General features: G+C 47.4%; 1 protein-coding gene across 1 annotated transcript in view; it reads right to left on the bottom strand.

Moving 5' to 3' along the window:
* Nucleotides 1–16,278, bottom strand: part of Exosc10 (exosome component 10) — a 22,146-nt gene extending 5,868 nt beyond the window's left edge. The window contains exons 1-17 of the mRNA XM_050153133.1: nucleotides 16,118–16,278; nucleotides 15,012–15,148; nucleotides 13,495–13,618; nucleotides 12,990–13,094; nucleotides 12,566–12,731; nucleotides 12,287–12,401; nucleotides 11,616–11,691; nucleotides 11,338–11,448; nucleotides 10,929–11,072; nucleotides 10,038–10,228; nucleotides 9,298–9,454; nucleotides 6,855–7,003; nucleotides 6,668–6,718; nucleotides 5,808–5,919; nucleotides 3,066–3,116; nucleotides 2,846–2,924; nucleotides 2,471–2,748 (exon numbers count right to left, since the gene is read on the bottom strand). Of these exons, the coding sequence (XP_050009090.1) occupies nucleotides 2,471–2,748; nucleotides 2,846–2,924; nucleotides 3,066–3,116; nucleotides 5,808–5,919; nucleotides 6,668–6,718; nucleotides 6,855–7,003; nucleotides 9,298–9,454; nucleotides 10,038–10,228; nucleotides 10,929–11,072; nucleotides 11,338–11,448; nucleotides 11,616–11,691; nucleotides 12,287–12,401; nucleotides 12,566–12,731; nucleotides 12,990–13,094; nucleotides 13,495–13,618; nucleotides 15,012–15,148; nucleotides 16,118–16,228 (2,157 nt within the window). The 5' untranslated portion in view covers nucleotides 16,229–16,278. The remainder of the gene's footprint in view (nucleotides 1–2,470; nucleotides 2,749–2,845; nucleotides 2,925–3,065; nucleotides 3,117–5,807; nucleotides 5,920–6,667; nucleotides 6,719–6,854; nucleotides 7,004–9,297; nucleotides 9,455–10,037; nucleotides 10,229–10,928; nucleotides 11,073–11,337; nucleotides 11,449–11,615; nucleotides 11,692–12,286; nucleotides 12,402–12,565; nucleotides 12,732–12,989; nucleotides 13,095–13,494; nucleotides 13,619–15,011; nucleotides 15,149–16,117) is intronic.
* Nucleotides 16,279–16,533: the final 255 nt, after the last annotated feature.

The following is a 16,533-nucleotide window of genomic DNA, read 5'->3' on the forward strand; positions in this document are numbered from 1 at the left end:
ACCTTCTTGGGACCACAACAGGGAAGATTAAGTTCCTGAACTGATAAATTCTTTTTTTTTTTTTTTAAATATTTACTTATTATGTATACAATATTTTATCTGTGTGTATCTCTGTAGGCCAGAAGAGGGCACCAGACCTCATTACAGATGGTTGTGAGCCACCATGTGGTTGCTGGGAATTGAACTCAGGACCTTTGGAAGGGCAGGCAATGCTCTTAACCACTGAGCCATCTCTTCATCCCCAATTCTTTGTCTTTTTGAGCTGTGTAGACTAGGATGGCTTCACACTCAGAGGGCTCCACCTGTTTCTGGGATTAAAGGCGTGAGTTGATATACCAGCAAGTTTAATGAACTCATATTGCCTTCATAGCCTACAAGGTCTGTGGTATTTTCACCATCTTCTGCTCTTGAAGAGCCCTGTCACTAAGAGGGGAAAAGCAGGAATAAAAACACAGGTCTGATACATGAAATATGAGATGTAGTATTATAGATCTTGACAGGGAGCCAATGAGCACATACAACAGAATGTTTTCAACTGGATTCAGAAACTCTATAGAGATAGTAGTCTTCTTCCAACTAACAGATTCTCATGTCAATGAAGCCTCAAGTTCACAAAAAACTAGCTAGGAGCAGGGCCTGCAAACCACACCCTGGAAAGTTGAAATAGGAGAAACACAAGTGATTTTTAAAAATTTTATGTGCATGAGCATTTTGTTTGCATGTATGTATGTATGTGTATCCCATGTGTGCCTGAGGCTGATGGAGATCAGAAGGAGGTGTTGGATCCCCTGGAACTGGAGGTATAAATGGTTGTGCGCTGCCATTGGGTCTGGGAATCAAACCCAGGTCCTCCGCAAGGGCAACCAGTGTAAACTGCAAGTCTAAGGCCAGACTGGGTTACAGAACGAGATCCTGATTAAAAAGAAAAATGAAAGGAGGCTTCACATATTTAGTTGCTGAAATGTGACAGCTTCTGCCAGCTGCTGTGACTCCTAGACCTTCTTCATGAATCACCTCGGAGGGGGGAGGGGCTGGAGAGTTGGCTCAGAGGTTAAGAGCACTGGCTGCTCTTCCAGAGGCCCTGAGTTCAATTCCCATCAACCACATGGTGGCTCACAACCATCTGTACTGAAATCTGGCGCCCTCTTCTGGCGTGCGGGCACACATGGAGGCAGAATGTTGTATACATAATAAATCTCTAAAAAAAAAAATAAAATGAACTGCACAGGAATCCCATTAAACCTGGATATCCTTAAAAAAAAAAATCACCTGAACTTAAAACATTTATTTATTTGAGATCTGTTTCTGTGTGACCTTGGCTATCCTCCAACTCATTTTGAAGATCAGGCTGGCCTTGAACTCAGAGATCTACCTGCCTCTGCCTTCCAAGTGCTAGGGATTAAAGGTGTTGGCCTGGCTCATTCAAGACTTTTTTTTTTTGGATTTTTCAAGACAGGGTTTCTCCTTAGTTTTTGGTTCCTGTCCTGGAACTAGCTCTTGTAGACCAGGCTGGCCTTGAACTCACAGAGATCCGCCTGCCTCTGCCTCCAGAGTGCTTGGATTAAAGGCATGCGCCACCAGCCACCACCACCTGGCTCATTCAGGACTTTTTAAAACACATGTATGTGTATTGTGCAGAGGTCAAAGGACAACCTCTTGTTCACCACTGTGACTGCCAGGCTACTTGGCCCATGAGCCACTTCCCATCTCACCATAGGTACAGTGGGATTGCAGAGGTCTGTTACAGCATCTGGTTTTTGGTTTCAGGTACAATGGGGTTGCAGAGGTCTGTTACAGCGTCTGGCTTTTGGTTTCTGGGAATCCACACTGTAATCCTCACACTTGCATAGCAAGTCCTTTGGGCCTGGCTGTCTCAGGGAACCTAGAGTTGCTATCACAGGCAGAAATACGCAGCCCAGCGATAACAGATGGAGAGGCTATATCACAGCCATGTTCCAGGAATGCCTCTGCTGGGCAAGCCACATAGGCTGGCTGCTGATATTTCTTCTAGTAAGCTATAGTACAGAAACTGTGTTTCTAGGGCCTTTCTTTGTCTCCCCTGAAAGCACATGCAGGAGGGTGTACATGGCACACGCTCCAAGTTCATGAGAGCGAGTGGTCTGTTGAGCCCTGCTGGTCATCCAGGTGATGTGGTCCTTTGCCATAGTTGGACCTGCTCCTGTCCGTCAAGTCAACCCAGTGTCTCCTTATCAGGTACTTTCCCTTGAAGCCTGTGTGCTGGCATTAAAGTCCTATGCTATCATTGCCGTTTTTTTTTAAAGAGACTTATTTATGAGTGTTTTACCTGTGTGTATATTTATGTGTACTGTGTGTGTGCCGAGTGCCCACACAGGTCAGAAGAAAGCGTCAGCTCTTCTGAAACTGTAATTACAGATGGCAGTAAGCCGTCATGGGGTGCACATAACCTCTGAGCTATGGTTTTAGTCCCTCCTCCAGGGTTTCCTCACACCCAGTGCTCAGGAGATACCCCCCCCCACACTGATCCACACCTCTCTCTAGCTTTCCTTCTGGCACTGGTCTCAGAAGGACATGCACACCACCTCCAGGCAGACAGCCCATGTGCTAAGAGCACCCAACCCCAGGACCCTGAGTTCCCCTGGTGAATTTTCTTGCTACTCACACTAAAGATAGTGATGACGGCTGTAGCAAAAAGGCACCTGGCATCCACAGAGATCTCTTCTTCGCCCTCAGCAAAGAGGCTTGGCTGTTTCTGAAGTGGCACAGACCCTAGAGACACGGAAGTCGGCAAGATCTAGACATGTGGAGGTCTGGGCCCAGAAAACTTCCTACAACTCTCTGGAAATTCAGAGGGCCTCCATCTTACCATCAGTTGGGGTGATCGAGTAGTTATCTGGAGGGGCGTGGGAACAGTCATGGGGTCCAAAGAGCTCATTCTCCAATCTCTGCATCAAAGAGAAATCAGCAGACCACATGTAAAATTCAGAAGTCAGCCAGGAGCTCCTGGCCAGTGGGACAGCACTGACCTGTCAGGGACTGTGGTCTCCACCCCTCCCATAGGTGAGACAGCAGCCGTGACACTGTACCTCGGCGCTAGGCAGTGGTCCGCTCTTCTTCACTCCAGCTGCAGTTTCAGACTAAGGAGGAAAGAAGAGTAGGGCCGGAGATGTAGTTCAGTTGGTAGAGTGTTTGCCTAGCATGCTGGAAGCCCTGGGTCTGACTCCCCAGTGGGTGTGACTGCACATGCCTATAGTTCCGGTACTCCAGAGGTGGGAGCAGGAGGACCAGAAGTTAAGGCCATCCTGGGTTACTTGAAACTCTGTCTCAAAAAACAAACAAACAAACAAAAAAAGAAACTGAGGAAAGCTGTGTAAAGTTAACACATGCTTACTCAGCAGACCGCCTCCTAGGGCCAGGAGGAGACCTTGCATCCCTCCCTCCTTTCAGCGCGGGCACTGACACTATGATGTGCTCAGGCAGGACAAGGACGTGGAAGATGAGTTTCTGTCAGGAGGTGGCACTATACGATGGCTCAGAGGGCCTGGCGTTTTCTCAAGGCAGCCAGCATGCTTTCTACTTATACAAACCACAAAACTAAGGAAGCCTTTGTGTGTGCATTATGTGGTGCTGGGATACCCAGGGCCTCACACATGAGCGGCAAACACCCTACCTACCTCTGAGCTGTTACCGGTCTCAGGAGAATATTCCCCAACCCAAACCCTATGAGACAAGGTTTCTCTGTGTAGCCCTGGCTGTCTTGGAACTCGCTCTGCAGACCAGGCTGGGCTCGACCTCACAGAGATCCACCTGCCTCTGGCTCCCTGGTGCTGAGATTAAAGACGTGTGCCACCACTGCAGAAGGTTATCTTAACATGACAACTGCAGACTGTCATGCAGTCTTTCATTTTAAGACTGTTTGGTCAATAATCTTTCAACGTATGAATCACATATTTATATCACTACCAAGTCAGCACATTCAAAGTTATCCTAAGAAAGGTGGATGTGGTGATGCAAATCTAATCCTATTTATTTGGGAGGCTGAGGCAGGGGACTAAAAGTACCTGGCCTGCCTGGGCTACAGGGTCACACAGTTGATCAAGGTTGACCTAAAAAAGATTGTATGGGAAAACTCTATTTCAAAAGGAAGGGCAAGAATTAGAGCAAAAGCCCCCAAAAAACCATGTAAGCTGAATTTTAACAAGTTTTATTGCCTACATAGAGAGCAGACATTCCCACAAAGTACATGTCTGTATTTCTTCTTTTTATTACATCCATTCACTCATTTACTCATTCATTCAAGCACGGCCAACAGGCTGGAGGGTAACTTAAAGGTGCTGATTCTTCCCTTCAGTGGTAAGGGGTTGAGCTCAGGGCATCACACCGGTGGCAAGTGCCTTTACCATATTATTTTGACAGTTGTTTTTTCTTTTGTCTTTTAGAGACAGGGTTTTTTTGTGTAGCCCTAGATGTCCTGGACCTCACTCTGTAGATTAGGCTGTCCTCAAACTTGGGAGATCCATCTGTATCTGCCTCCCAAGTGCTGGAATCAAAGGCATGTGCCATCATCGCTTGGTGATAGGGTTTTTTTTTTTTTTTTTTTTTTTCCTTTTTGGAGACAGGGTCTCATAAAGCTCAGGCTAGCCTCACACTCATTAGGTAGCTGAGGATGACCTTGCACTCCTGACCCTCCCGCCTCGGCATCCAAGCGCTGGGGTTACAGGTGTGTTCTGCATGCGCAGCTATGCCTATTTCCTGTGGGAGGTCTCACTTCCATCACGTTTATAACACTTCAGTATTTCCTTCACGAAAATTGATTTTTCTGAATTCCCATTCTCCCCTCACTTTCCTCCTTCCCCTCTTTGACTTCAGAGTTTGTGGTCCTGGATCCTGCTCCCACTATCAGCAAATCTAATCCAGGTGGAGGGTTCCTCCAGTCCTTAGGCTCAGCAATAATGGGAAGCACTTCCAGACCACCTGCAAATAAATACCAGGAGCCTTCCCCGCCAGTCCTCTCCATAAAGGTTCAAACACGTGCACTCAGGCTTCAGTTTGGGTTTCCACCACCAGCTCTCGACACCAGGACCCCTATTCCAACTCTTCTACCCACTTAACTGCTTTATCATAACCATTAAATGGCCCAAATTGCTATCAAATTATCAAAAGGCCATAAAATATAAAGGATAAGGCTTAGTTTATGACTGTCATAAAAAAATGCAGTTGCTTGTTGCGAGGGCTCTTGCTGCCAAGTTTGACAACCTGAGTTTGATCCCCAGGAACCATGCAGTAAAAGGAAAGAACTGACTCCTGCAAGTGTGTAATCTGGTCTAGACAAGCATATTGTGGTATACACGTGCCGACATGCATAAACAGAGATACATAAAAAATTAAAGCCGGGTGTTGGTGGCACATGCCTTTAATCCCAGAATCAGGAGACAGAACCAGGTGGATATCTGTGAGTTCTAAGCCAGCCTGGTTTACAAAGTGCATTCCACAACAGCCAGAACTGTTAAATAGAGAAACCTTGTCTCAAAAAAACAAAATATATAATTAAAAAAAAAATTTCATGGGCTCGGTCAATAATTCATCAGAAGAGTACTTGTGTAGCATGAGGAAGCCCTGAGCTTGAACCCTATCATCAAAAAATAGAGCCACACCTCAAAACCCCAAGCCCCAAAACGAGCACAGCTACATCTAACAGGCACACCCAGTAGCTTCCCAGCTGTCATTACTCCTCAGGGCAGTTGAGAAGAGGAGAGCAGCTCAGGGCTTTAGGAGGCCACAGGAGGAAAGTGCTGAAGAAGAGGCCTGCTGGGTGAGACACCGCATACCTTGAGCAGGGGCATCTCTCGAGCCTGCTGGATTAAGAGATGCATCTCATTGATCTGCTGCCGAACAAGAGGTGGGACCGGGTTGCAGCAAGCTATGATGCCTTGAGGTTCCCTGAAAACAAGGACAGAAACTCAGCTCACCACGGAAACACAGCCTTCAAGGTTTCCTGACAGCAATGAATGGGCTGGAGCTTGGGTAGCAGAGCGCTTGCTTGGCACGCTCGAATCTCGGGCTCCAACCCCAGCACACCATCACCAAGAACGGTGGTACAGTCTGCAAGCGCAGCATTTGTGACACAGAAGTAGGAGGATAACAAGTTCAATGTAGTGAGGCCAATCTTGCTCATGGAGTGAGGACCCCTCAGCCTAGCCCCCTAACCCTCAAAAAAAGGCCACAGAAGTTCTAAACGATTACACAAATCAGTCCAGGCCAGCCACCTGCTCATGCGATCTTCACTGCACCAACTCTTAGCCCACTTCTCTAGTTGTCTTACAAACCGCAAGAGCTGGAGACAAGCCTCAAGAAAAACTGGTTTCTAACTTCTTATTCCTGTTTATAGTCCAATTAATAAAACACAATGCTTAAAAGTTTTGAGGCTTTAATTTAGAGAAAGACACAAGACATATGTGGGACAGTTTCCTCAAAGGGACTGCAGCAGGCTTGGCACTAGCCATGAGATACACCAGTTCAGAAGTTTAGTTCTTATCCAGGAGCCCTCAGGCAAGGACTGTGGCTCCCTTCCAAGTTTGGGCTACTAACCTCTGAGTACAGCCTCAAGCAGCAGCAATCAGAATGCCCGGCTATGAAGGACTGAGAGTGACTGAGAAGAGAGAGCGTGTTACTCAGCTCTGAGACTTACTTAGGCAGTTCCTCGGCTATCTTTAGCATCATGTGATTGGGTAGAACATATCTGGAAGAAAACACAATGGGCTCACATTACGTTCAACTAGTAAGCTCACTAAACACTATAATGAAGGAGACGGTAGCCAGACTCTACAACCAATCCCGCTGGGCCCATAAGCATTAAAGAAACCCCACATCCTCACCCGTAGCTCTCATCCTCCCTGCGGGCTGTTTTATCCCTCCAGGAAAACAGCAGCTGAAAGGCCGCCAGCTGCTGTGAATTCAAATGCTTTTTCTGCTTTCGATACAGCTCAAGGTAGGACTCGTCCGTAAAGATAGGCTTGACAAATTTCTGCAAAATGTTAAAGAACATTCACAATCAATGAGCATAGGGAAAGGCTCAGTGGTGGAACACTTGCCCAATGCACATGAAGCCCTGGCTTGATCCTCAGCACTGGAAAAAGGAAAGACATCAGTGGGATAAAAAACTGTGCCCCGGCAGAGGCAGGCGGATCTCTGTAAGTTCGAGACCAGCCTGGTCTACAAGAGCTAGTTCCAGGACAGGCTCCAAAGCCACAGAGAAACCCTGTCTCGAAAAACCAACTGTGCCCTGGGCTCTCTAAAATGTTTGGCTCTTGCACTATGCTCCACATAGGTAAATGTGGAGCTAGGTTTGGGGAGCTAACACAGGAGGGCAACAAGCGAGAGGCTGGGCTGGGTTTCCTGATGAGACCTTGTCTTAAAAAATTGAAACAAGCTGGGCAGTGGTAGTGCATGAGACTTTAATCCCAACACTCAGGAGGCATAAACAGGCAGATCTCTATGTGAGTTCGAAGTCAGCCTGGTCTACAGAATGAGTTCCAGGGCAGTCAGAACTGTTACACAGAGAAACCCTGCCCGAAAAACACAAAACAAAACAAAAAACCAACAAATCACCTGAAACAAAGGCTGGATATAGAGCTCAGTGAGGGAGTGCTTGCCTATTGCGTGTGAGGTTCTGGACTGAATTCTCAGAATGCAAGGAAACCAAACCAAACCAAAATGCAAAGTGAGCATGCTTGTGGTGGCAACACACACGTGACTGACATTGTCACAAAACAAAGGCTCAGATGGCTTCTGCATATGGGTGATGCCCAGGTCATGAGCATTCTGTACTTCTAAGGAACTGAAAAATTGAAACACCAAAAACCCACATCATTCCATCAGCAAACAGGCCAGTGAACTGAAAAAATTCTCAAAAGAAACAAAAATAGCTAGTAAGCATTTGAAAAGGTGCTTAAGAGTCTTTTCCATTCAGAAAATGCAATTTTTTCTTATATGTGTTTGAGTATTTTGCCTGTATGTCTGTGTATCACGTATGTAACTAGCACCCATAGAGGTCCTATACCATTTGGGTGCTGGAAACTGAACCAAGATTCTCTGGCAGAGCAACAGGTGCTCCCTCCTATCCCTAACCCTGAGAGAGGGTCTCACTATGAAGTCCTGCCTGTTCTGGAATTCACTGTGGACCAGGTTGGCTTTGAACTCGTAGCAATCTATTTGCCTCTGCCTTTAGTGTAATGGGATTAATGGGATTAAAGGCATGCACCACCACACCCAGGACTACTTATTTTTATTTGTCTTGTTTTGATTTTTAAATGGGGTTCTGGTGTTCACACTGAACCATCCTCTGTCTCTGCCTCAGAATGAAATTTTATTCAGCTATAAAGGAAAATAAAATTGTGACACCTATGGGATTACAGATGGAATCTGAGATCATCATGTTAACACAAGCCAGATTCTGGATGAGTCCTGAGAGCTTTCCCGGATACAGGAACCTAGACTTACAAAGCGTGTGTAGATCATCAGAGCAGAAGTGACCATCAGAGGGGAGAAAGAGATCTTGAGGGGGGAAGGGAAATACACAGTAATAGAAGATGCACGCCATGAAATCGGGAGTCACAGGACAGTGGTGGCACACGCCTTTAATCCCAGCTATTGGCAGCAGATCTCTGTGAGTTCGAGGCCAGCCTAGTTGACACAGCAATTTCCAGGACAGGCTCCAAAGCTAGAGAAACTCTGGCTTGAAAAACCAAAAGAAAGAAAGCAGAAGTCATTGGTGGGTAGGGGTGGGGAGCCGAGCAGCAAGAGTCAGAAGGTCAGATGGGTAATTGGGTAATTAAGGACAGGAGAAGAGGATGAAGAAAAAGGATGACAAGGACGTATGAAAACCATCATAAGAACCAATTTGGGGGGGGGGTGATTTTTTGAGACAGGGTTTCTCTATGTAGTGCTGGCTGTTCTGGAACTCTCGATGTGGACCAGGCTTGCCCCTAAATCGGAGGAGAGCCTCCTGCCTCTCAAGTGCTAGGATTAAAGATATGTGCCACCACCGTCAGGCTTTCTTTTTGTATGTGTGCACTGGTGTTTTGTTTGCATATATGTTTGTGTGAGGGAGTCAGATCCCCTGGAACTGGAGCTACAGACAATTTGAGCTGCCATGTGGGTGCTGGGATTTGAACCCTGATCTTCCAGAAAAGCAGACAGTATGTTTTACCAATGAGCCATCTCTCTGCCCCAAGAGCCATTAAAAAATGAAATAAGCAGAACTCAGTCCAAAACAGCAACAGCGTGCTGGGCGTCTGTATAGCTGTGGGGACATGGTACCTTGAGGCATATGTCCCTGCTCCGCTGCCACACCACCTGCAACTGGACAGGCTGGTCGTTGCCTCTCTCCCACAGCTCCAGCCTCATACGGTCATAGATGTAAAGCAGGTAATGGGTGTCATCCCGGGCGTAGGTCAGCATTTCCTCTGGCAGAGGGCTAGAGTTGCAAGAGACATAGCTTCCATGACTGTCCCAGTCAGGGACAGTCATCCAAGCCACCTTTGTGCTGTGTGAAAAAACTTTTGGCTCTCTTCTCACTCCAAAGATTCCTTCCCAATACTATGCTACACAGACACTCACCGCAACTCGGTATGACACACCATCATTTAACTTGGTGCGGTGAGAAAGAGGGATGCTAAGGTTAAAACTGGGGTGCTATGGTGCTGGGGTGACTTGCAGCTCCACCTGTCTGTCCTTACCCTCTCTGTGCTTTCTTACCTCAGCTATGGAAAGGGAACATGCACTTAAGACTGCTGTAAGCATGACCAAGATGTCGTCCCCGTAGCACCTGGGGATGTAGTGTTGGGAGGAGGGTAAAGGGTTTGATAATGTTTCTTTCAAGACAGGGTTTCTCTGTGTAGCCCTGGCTGTTCTTAAACACAAGTCACCTGCCTCTGCCTCCCGAGTGCTGGGATTAAAGGTGTGCATCACCTTAATTAAAGGTGTGCCTGGCACTAATTTCCAATTTAACAGATTCTTTCCCACACTCACACATCTCCACCCACCACCAGCCGACTGACCGTATCCTCCAATCTGCCAGCTGATACTGCTTGTTTGACTCCACACCACAGTACAGTCTCAGCAGATGGTCAAGTGAGTGACGAGCCAGGTTGAGAAGCCGTGCTGCCTGGTGTGTGTCAAACATGTTCACCACATAGAGCCCGAAGTCTTTCTGTAGCCACTCTATGTCAGAGTCAGCACCATGGAAGACCTGGAAACAAAATCAAGACCATGCAATTCACAGCAGCACCAGGCTATTCATCTGTCTCCTTACTTGACTCTGCCTCTGGGCTATCAGAACACTAGTAGGAACGGAACCCTGGGACTGCTAGGCAAGCATCCTATCACTGAATTATATCCTCAACCCAGTGTGTGTAGTTTTGTCTTGTTTTATTTTTTTTCTCCCCAGACAGGGTTTCTCTGTGTAGCTCTGGCTATAACTCACTCTGTAGACCAGGTTGGCCTCGAAACCACAAAGACCCGCCTGCCTCTGCCTCCCGAGTGCTGGGATTGAAGACGTGCACCACTACCACCCGGTTTAAGCAGCACTTTTTAAAAACTTAGGCCACGGGCATCTTTTGTGCTTATAACCGTATGCTGTTAAGGGCTGCAACTGTTTTGAACCATGGTATGGGTTAGGAGCCCTATTAGCTCCAGGTGTGTCCTTAAGTTCAAGCAATCCAATTGACTGGGCTCAGCGAAACTCACTACCATGATTTATGTCTCCGGATAGCAATAAGCTACGTGGTAAAGGCCCTTTTGGGGCCTAGAACTAAGCAGTTAGGTACGTAGAACCTCGGGATAGGAGATGACATGGCTTTTTCTGTCCACGGGTCTAGGTGGAAAGAACAAGATGGTAGACTGGAAAGCACTGCATTTTCCCACCTTGGGCAGGGGGCAGGATGGCTGACCTTAACGATGGCCGGGTCTGTGAGGCTCTCGTTGAGAATGTACATGTCACTTCGAAGCTCTAGGGTGTCAATGATGAAGTCTTCTGTCCGGGTGGAAATTTGCATCAGGCAGGTCAATCCTAGGAAGCTTCTGTATGAGTGATGCTAAACCAAAGAGAGGGAGTGTAGGGGAAAGGGTTAGTACATATTCCTTCATCTTTTTTTTTTTTTTTGTTTAAAGTTAGCTATAGAAATTACATGACTAATTTTTCGGAAAAATTTTTTTTAAGGCAAGAGGATGTATTCAAGGCCAGCCTGGACTGGTGCAGTACTTGTTTCAGGTCCCCGAACGTAAAGACAAAAGGGATTAAAGTTAGTGCTAACTTTAGACTTTGCAAGTAGATGAAGTCACAGGAAAATTACAAGGTACCTCTAGATCCACTGCAAACTCCTGACAACCCAGGAGCTTCTCGTTGAGCTCCACGAGTTGGTCCAGGGAGGATACAAAGTGGCAGGGTGTCTCTTCCACAGGTCTGAACAACTGGACCAAGAAAGGAGAGTGTTACATACAACATTAACAAGGTATAGGATGAACTCTAAGCTTGAGGAATGACCCCACACCTCAGCCTCCCAAAGCTACTGCACCAAACTAGCCAACGCTTCGTTCTTCCCAGGTTCACAGCTTTGGAATCGGGGCTGGGCACTAACCTGTGGCCGCGGCTTCTGAAGCACTGACTCAGGCGGAGTGAAGTGATCGAGTTCATACTGATAAGGATGTGCAAACCTGAGTGAATAAAACAGAAATCCTGAGATGAATTCCATCATTCACAAGACACACGGCTGCTCAGATACGATGTGTGTAAACAAACATGGCGGCTGTGCTGGGGCTCTGTTGCTACGGTGCTTGTCCAACACAGCCTCAGTACCAGATAAACCTGGGGATAAGGACAGACATCTATAATCTCGTCGTCTGGGAGGTGAAGGCAGGAGGGTCGTAAGTTCAGGGTCAGTGTGAGGCCAGAGTAAGTGTGAGGCCAGCCTGGGATATGTGAGACCATGTCTTACCACCCATACCCCCAACAAGGAAAACTTAGGAATTACACAGGCTGGGGTAGCACAATCACTAAAAGGAGAATAACTCTCTCTCTCTCTCTCTCTTTCTCTCTTTCTCTCTCTCTCTCTCTCTCTCTCTCTCTCTCTCAAAAAAAAAAAAAAAAGGTATGAAGGGCCAGGTGTGGCGCCCCTACACCTGTAATCTCGGTACTAAGGAAGAGAAAGCCAAGTTCAAGGTCAGCCGGAATCAAGGAAAAGACTGACTGCAGACAAAGGGGCTGAAAGGGGCAGAAAGGCACGGAGAAAGCCCAGCCCCGTGCACTTACATATCCTGTTCAACCTGCTGGGTCCTCTGCTGATGGATGAAATCTGCCAGGGCAGGGGGCACGTCCAGGTCCTCAGGACGATCTTGTGGACGTTCCCGCCTTTCTTTTGAGAGAGCTGGAGAGCCAAGCAGCGACAAACACACCATGACATAGGAGCACACACTTCTCTGCCTTCCAGTTTGGTAGGAGCAGGAACGGAAGGCAGGAGGAAAGTCCGTTCCCTTCTAATGCCTGTGTCAAATGAAGGACTCACAGGCAGCAACCGCACGCACCACTTACCCTGAGGGAGGGGCTTCTGAGCATTGGGCTTGACAAAGATTTTGGGGAGAAAGGGCGTGTTGGAATTATCAATCTTCTCCCGAAATCTGAGCTGAGGTCGGAGGATGTTTTTTGCATGCAGCAGTCGGAAAGTCTCAGATTTTGCTTTTTTCCCATATTCTCCTGCCTACGGCCAACACATATGAGTCAACTAAAACATGGCTTGATGAAGCAGGAAAAGGAATCCAACTCAGCAACCAGACAAATGGAATGTTACTGCATGTGAGGTTCCAGTGACACATGGAGAAGGAGGCGGGCTGAGTGTGCTTGGGAGACCACTCAAGGCGGGGAGCACCCTGTTGCATGCGGTGTGCCACAAGCAAAATGCAAACTAAAATGACAACTAAAACTAAAGTGGGCCCGTGAAACCCAACTGGGAGCTCACCTTCCGGTTCCAGCTAGACACTATTGTTTTGGGGACCTGCAGTCCTGCAGGGAGGACGGGCTGTTGGTGCTTATTCACACCTGATGCTTCATCCAGTAATATACCCTAAGAGGAGACAAGGCATTGGGTTAGGATCTTAACTGCCTGACATTTGAATAAATACATTTACAAGAGAGAGGCTGGGTGGTGGTGAGGTATGCCTTTAATCCCAGCACTCGGGAGGCCGAGGCAGGTGAATCTCAGTGAGTTTGAGGCCAGCCATATACATAAAATGTTTTTTCCTTATTGAGATAGGGTCATAGGGTCTTACTGTGTAGACCAGCCTGACCTAGAACTCAGAGATCCACTTGTCATTGCTTTCCTAGTGCTGAGATTATAGGCATGGCTACTAGGCCTGGCTAAACTTATGCCTTACCATGCTCTGTAATGCTGGGGTTTCCCCTTGCATTTTAACATTTGAGCTTTGTGTTTGTTAGTTCACTTATGTGGACGGGGAGACACTCACCACTCTCTCCAAAATCACATCGTTGGCATCAACCAGTAAATCGAACTTGTCCTCCAATTCAGTCACGGTCCTCCGATCTTTAATGTTGCTGCGACACCCGTGGTACTGCATTACCCTACTCATGCTAAAGGAGGAAAGCCAAGGTCAGCGCGTGTGCCTTTATTCCACAAATCTATAATCTCGGAAAAAAACCAAATAGCTTGTCTTTTTTTTTTTTTTTTAAAGATTTATTCATTCTCCCTGGTAGTCTAGTGGTGAAACAAAAAAAAAGATTCATTCATTCATTCATTCATTCATGTATATAGTGTTCTGCCTGGATATATGTTTGCAGGCCAGAAGAGGCCACCAGATCTCATTACTGATGGTTGTGAGCTGGGAATTGAACTCAGGACCTTTGGAAGAGCAGACAATGCTCTTAACCGCTGAGCCATCTCTCCAGCCCCAAATGACTTGTCTTACAGGGTTCCCACATTAATTAATTAATTAATGAACATTCTCACAGCAACCTTTAAGAGACAAGACCCAAAGCCAGGTCTAAGAAGCCCGTGACGCTCGCTGGCTTCTTAGAACGCAGAGGTAGGAGGCTTGAACATTCAAGGCCTGGGCCACACAGTGAGTTAGGAGCCAACCTGAGCAATTTAATGAGTGAGACCTTTTTTCAATAAAAAAAAAAAAAAACCAAACAGCTTCAAGGTAATTTCTCTTAACAATTAACAGATGAGAAAAGTATAGCCTTGACTGCTGCCCTTCTTATTCTATAGACGAGTTCTGACTGCCTTTGCCTCCCAAGTGCTGGAATTAAAGGTGTGTGCCACCACCACCCTCCCCGCCAGCAAAAGACTTTTAAAATTAAAAATAATAATAAAAAAGATATTTTGTGTGTATGTGTGTGTTTCACTACCTACCCGTACAGTCCAGAGGACAAACTGAAGGAGCGGATTCTATACTCTCTACATCTGAGTCTCAGGGATCACACTCAGGTCATTTGGCTCGGCAGCAGGCGCCTTTAGTCCACTGAGCCACCTTGCTGGTGGCCCTTTTTTGTTTTGTTTTTTAAGATAGGGTCTCTCTGTGTAACAACTCTGGCTGTCCTGGAATTCATGCTGTAGACCAGGCTGGCCCCGAACTCCCGAGTACTGGGATTAAAGGTGCGAGCCACCATGGTCCAGCTGTGGCTAATTTATCTTTAATAATCACAGCTCATGCTAGATGTGAGGGCTCACATTTTCGATTTCAACACTCAGGAAGCAAAGGAAGACTGATCTGTTAGAATTCAATTCTAGCTTCATGTACACACTGAGTTCCAGCTCCGTAGTGAGCTGTTGTTCGCCCCAGCAACCACAGGCCACAAGGTTATCCCTGCTTACGGTCATCCTTGTTACAGCCATTCAGCCAGTACTTCCTTCGGTTCGTCAGTACTGGGGTTCAGACCCAGGGACCCCATCACGCCTATGATGCCCCTACCACTGAGGTCTTTCTTATCATGGTTTCCAGCCAACATAACGTGCAGTACTTACCAATGAAGCAACCTGTCTCCTTGGGTTTCACAAAACGCCTGGAAGGCGGGAAAACTTCGGTAAAAGTCATACTCGTCACCAAACTGTGGCAGGCTCCCAGATGCTTTGGTCACCGCCACTACTGACCCGAGGGCAAACTGAAAAATTCAGAGGAAAAGACACTTTTAAAACATGGATTTCTATTCATTCATAAAAAACAAAAACAAAAACCTTGCCTCCACCTCCTGGGTGCTGGCATTACAGGTGTAAAACCATACACGGTTTATGTGGTGTCAAGAACAAAACCCCAGGCTTCACATATACTAGGCAGCCACCCTGTCAACTGAGTTATGTTTCCATTCCTGATATGAAGGTTTATTATGAACTGTGATTTGAAGAAAGTTTTTTGTTCATACCGACCTTAGTTTACACCTCTGAAAATGGGGCACAGTAAAAGGTAGTTATTGGGAGGATTAAATGAGCTACTACAATCACTTAGAACACTGACTGACATATGGATGCTATCACTAAGTTCAGACGCAGACGCTTTCTAGAATAATCTACTGTATTTCTGTGGGTTTGATGCACATCCATCAGCAACACACCGTTCAGACACTGCAGACGACCAGTCGTGCGGTAACGGAAACCAGTCTATAGTGGCTGTCATGTTAAGGTCTAATGACAGCATTGTGAATCTTGTGAACACAGAATTACACGAATCCTTTTATGCTCAAGGAGCACTGGTGAAGGCGCTTTGGCATTTCGAGAGAGTCGATGACAACTGTGACAAGTGACGTTCAACCCAACATTACAGACGTTTGTACACAGTGGGGACAGCACAGGCTCTCCCGCCACGGGCTGCTGGGCCCGAGGTGGCGCAGGGTGCGCCACGTGGACGACAAGGACGCCCTTCTGAGGGCGCGGACACGGCTTTACACGCAAAGCGGCACGCGCTCATACCGGAAGAGCGGCGCCCTCCGCTCCCGCTCGGTTCCCGCTATTCCCGGGGCGCGCCGTGAAGCCATCGTGGCGGGCGCCGGAAGCCCGGAGGGCCTGCTCCGCAGCCCCAGACCCGTTTCCGGCCATTACAGGGGGCTCCTGGGGTGCCCCAGAGCCCGCAAACTCACTTTTACGAAGCTGTCTGCGTCGGGGAAGCCAGGCAGCACCATTTCCTCGTCAGGCTTGGTCGCGCTGGTGGCCGGCGCGGCCTGTTGCTCCCGGGGACTGGGAGGCGCCATCTTTCCGTCCTAGGGTGGCTCTTCTCGCGAGATTGATCCGGCTGACCAAGGCGGGCTCAGCGCGCGTGCGCACAGGTGGCCTCTCCGCTACCTCCCCACCAGGCTTGTACCTAGTTACCGAGCACGGCTCTCAACAGGAAAATCACACTGTAGCATCCTAACAGTCCTGTGCTCTACAGTGTGTACTGGAGGATACAGTGTGTGTTTGTTTTTTCAAGACAGGGTTTCTCTATGGAGCCTGGCTGTCCTGGAACTCACTCTGTAGACCACCTCCGGGTTGAAAATACAGTTTTAATCACAGTTAA

The sequence above is a fragment of the Alexandromys fortis genome, unplaced genomic scaffold, assembly GCF_014885135.2.
Source record: "Alexandromys fortis isolate MF-2015 unplaced genomic scaffold, M_Fortis_MF-2015_v1.1 scaffold_88, whole genome shotgun sequence".
Classification (NCBI taxonomy): domain Eukaryota; kingdom Metazoa; phylum Chordata; class Mammalia; order Rodentia; family Cricetidae; genus Alexandromys; species Alexandromys fortis.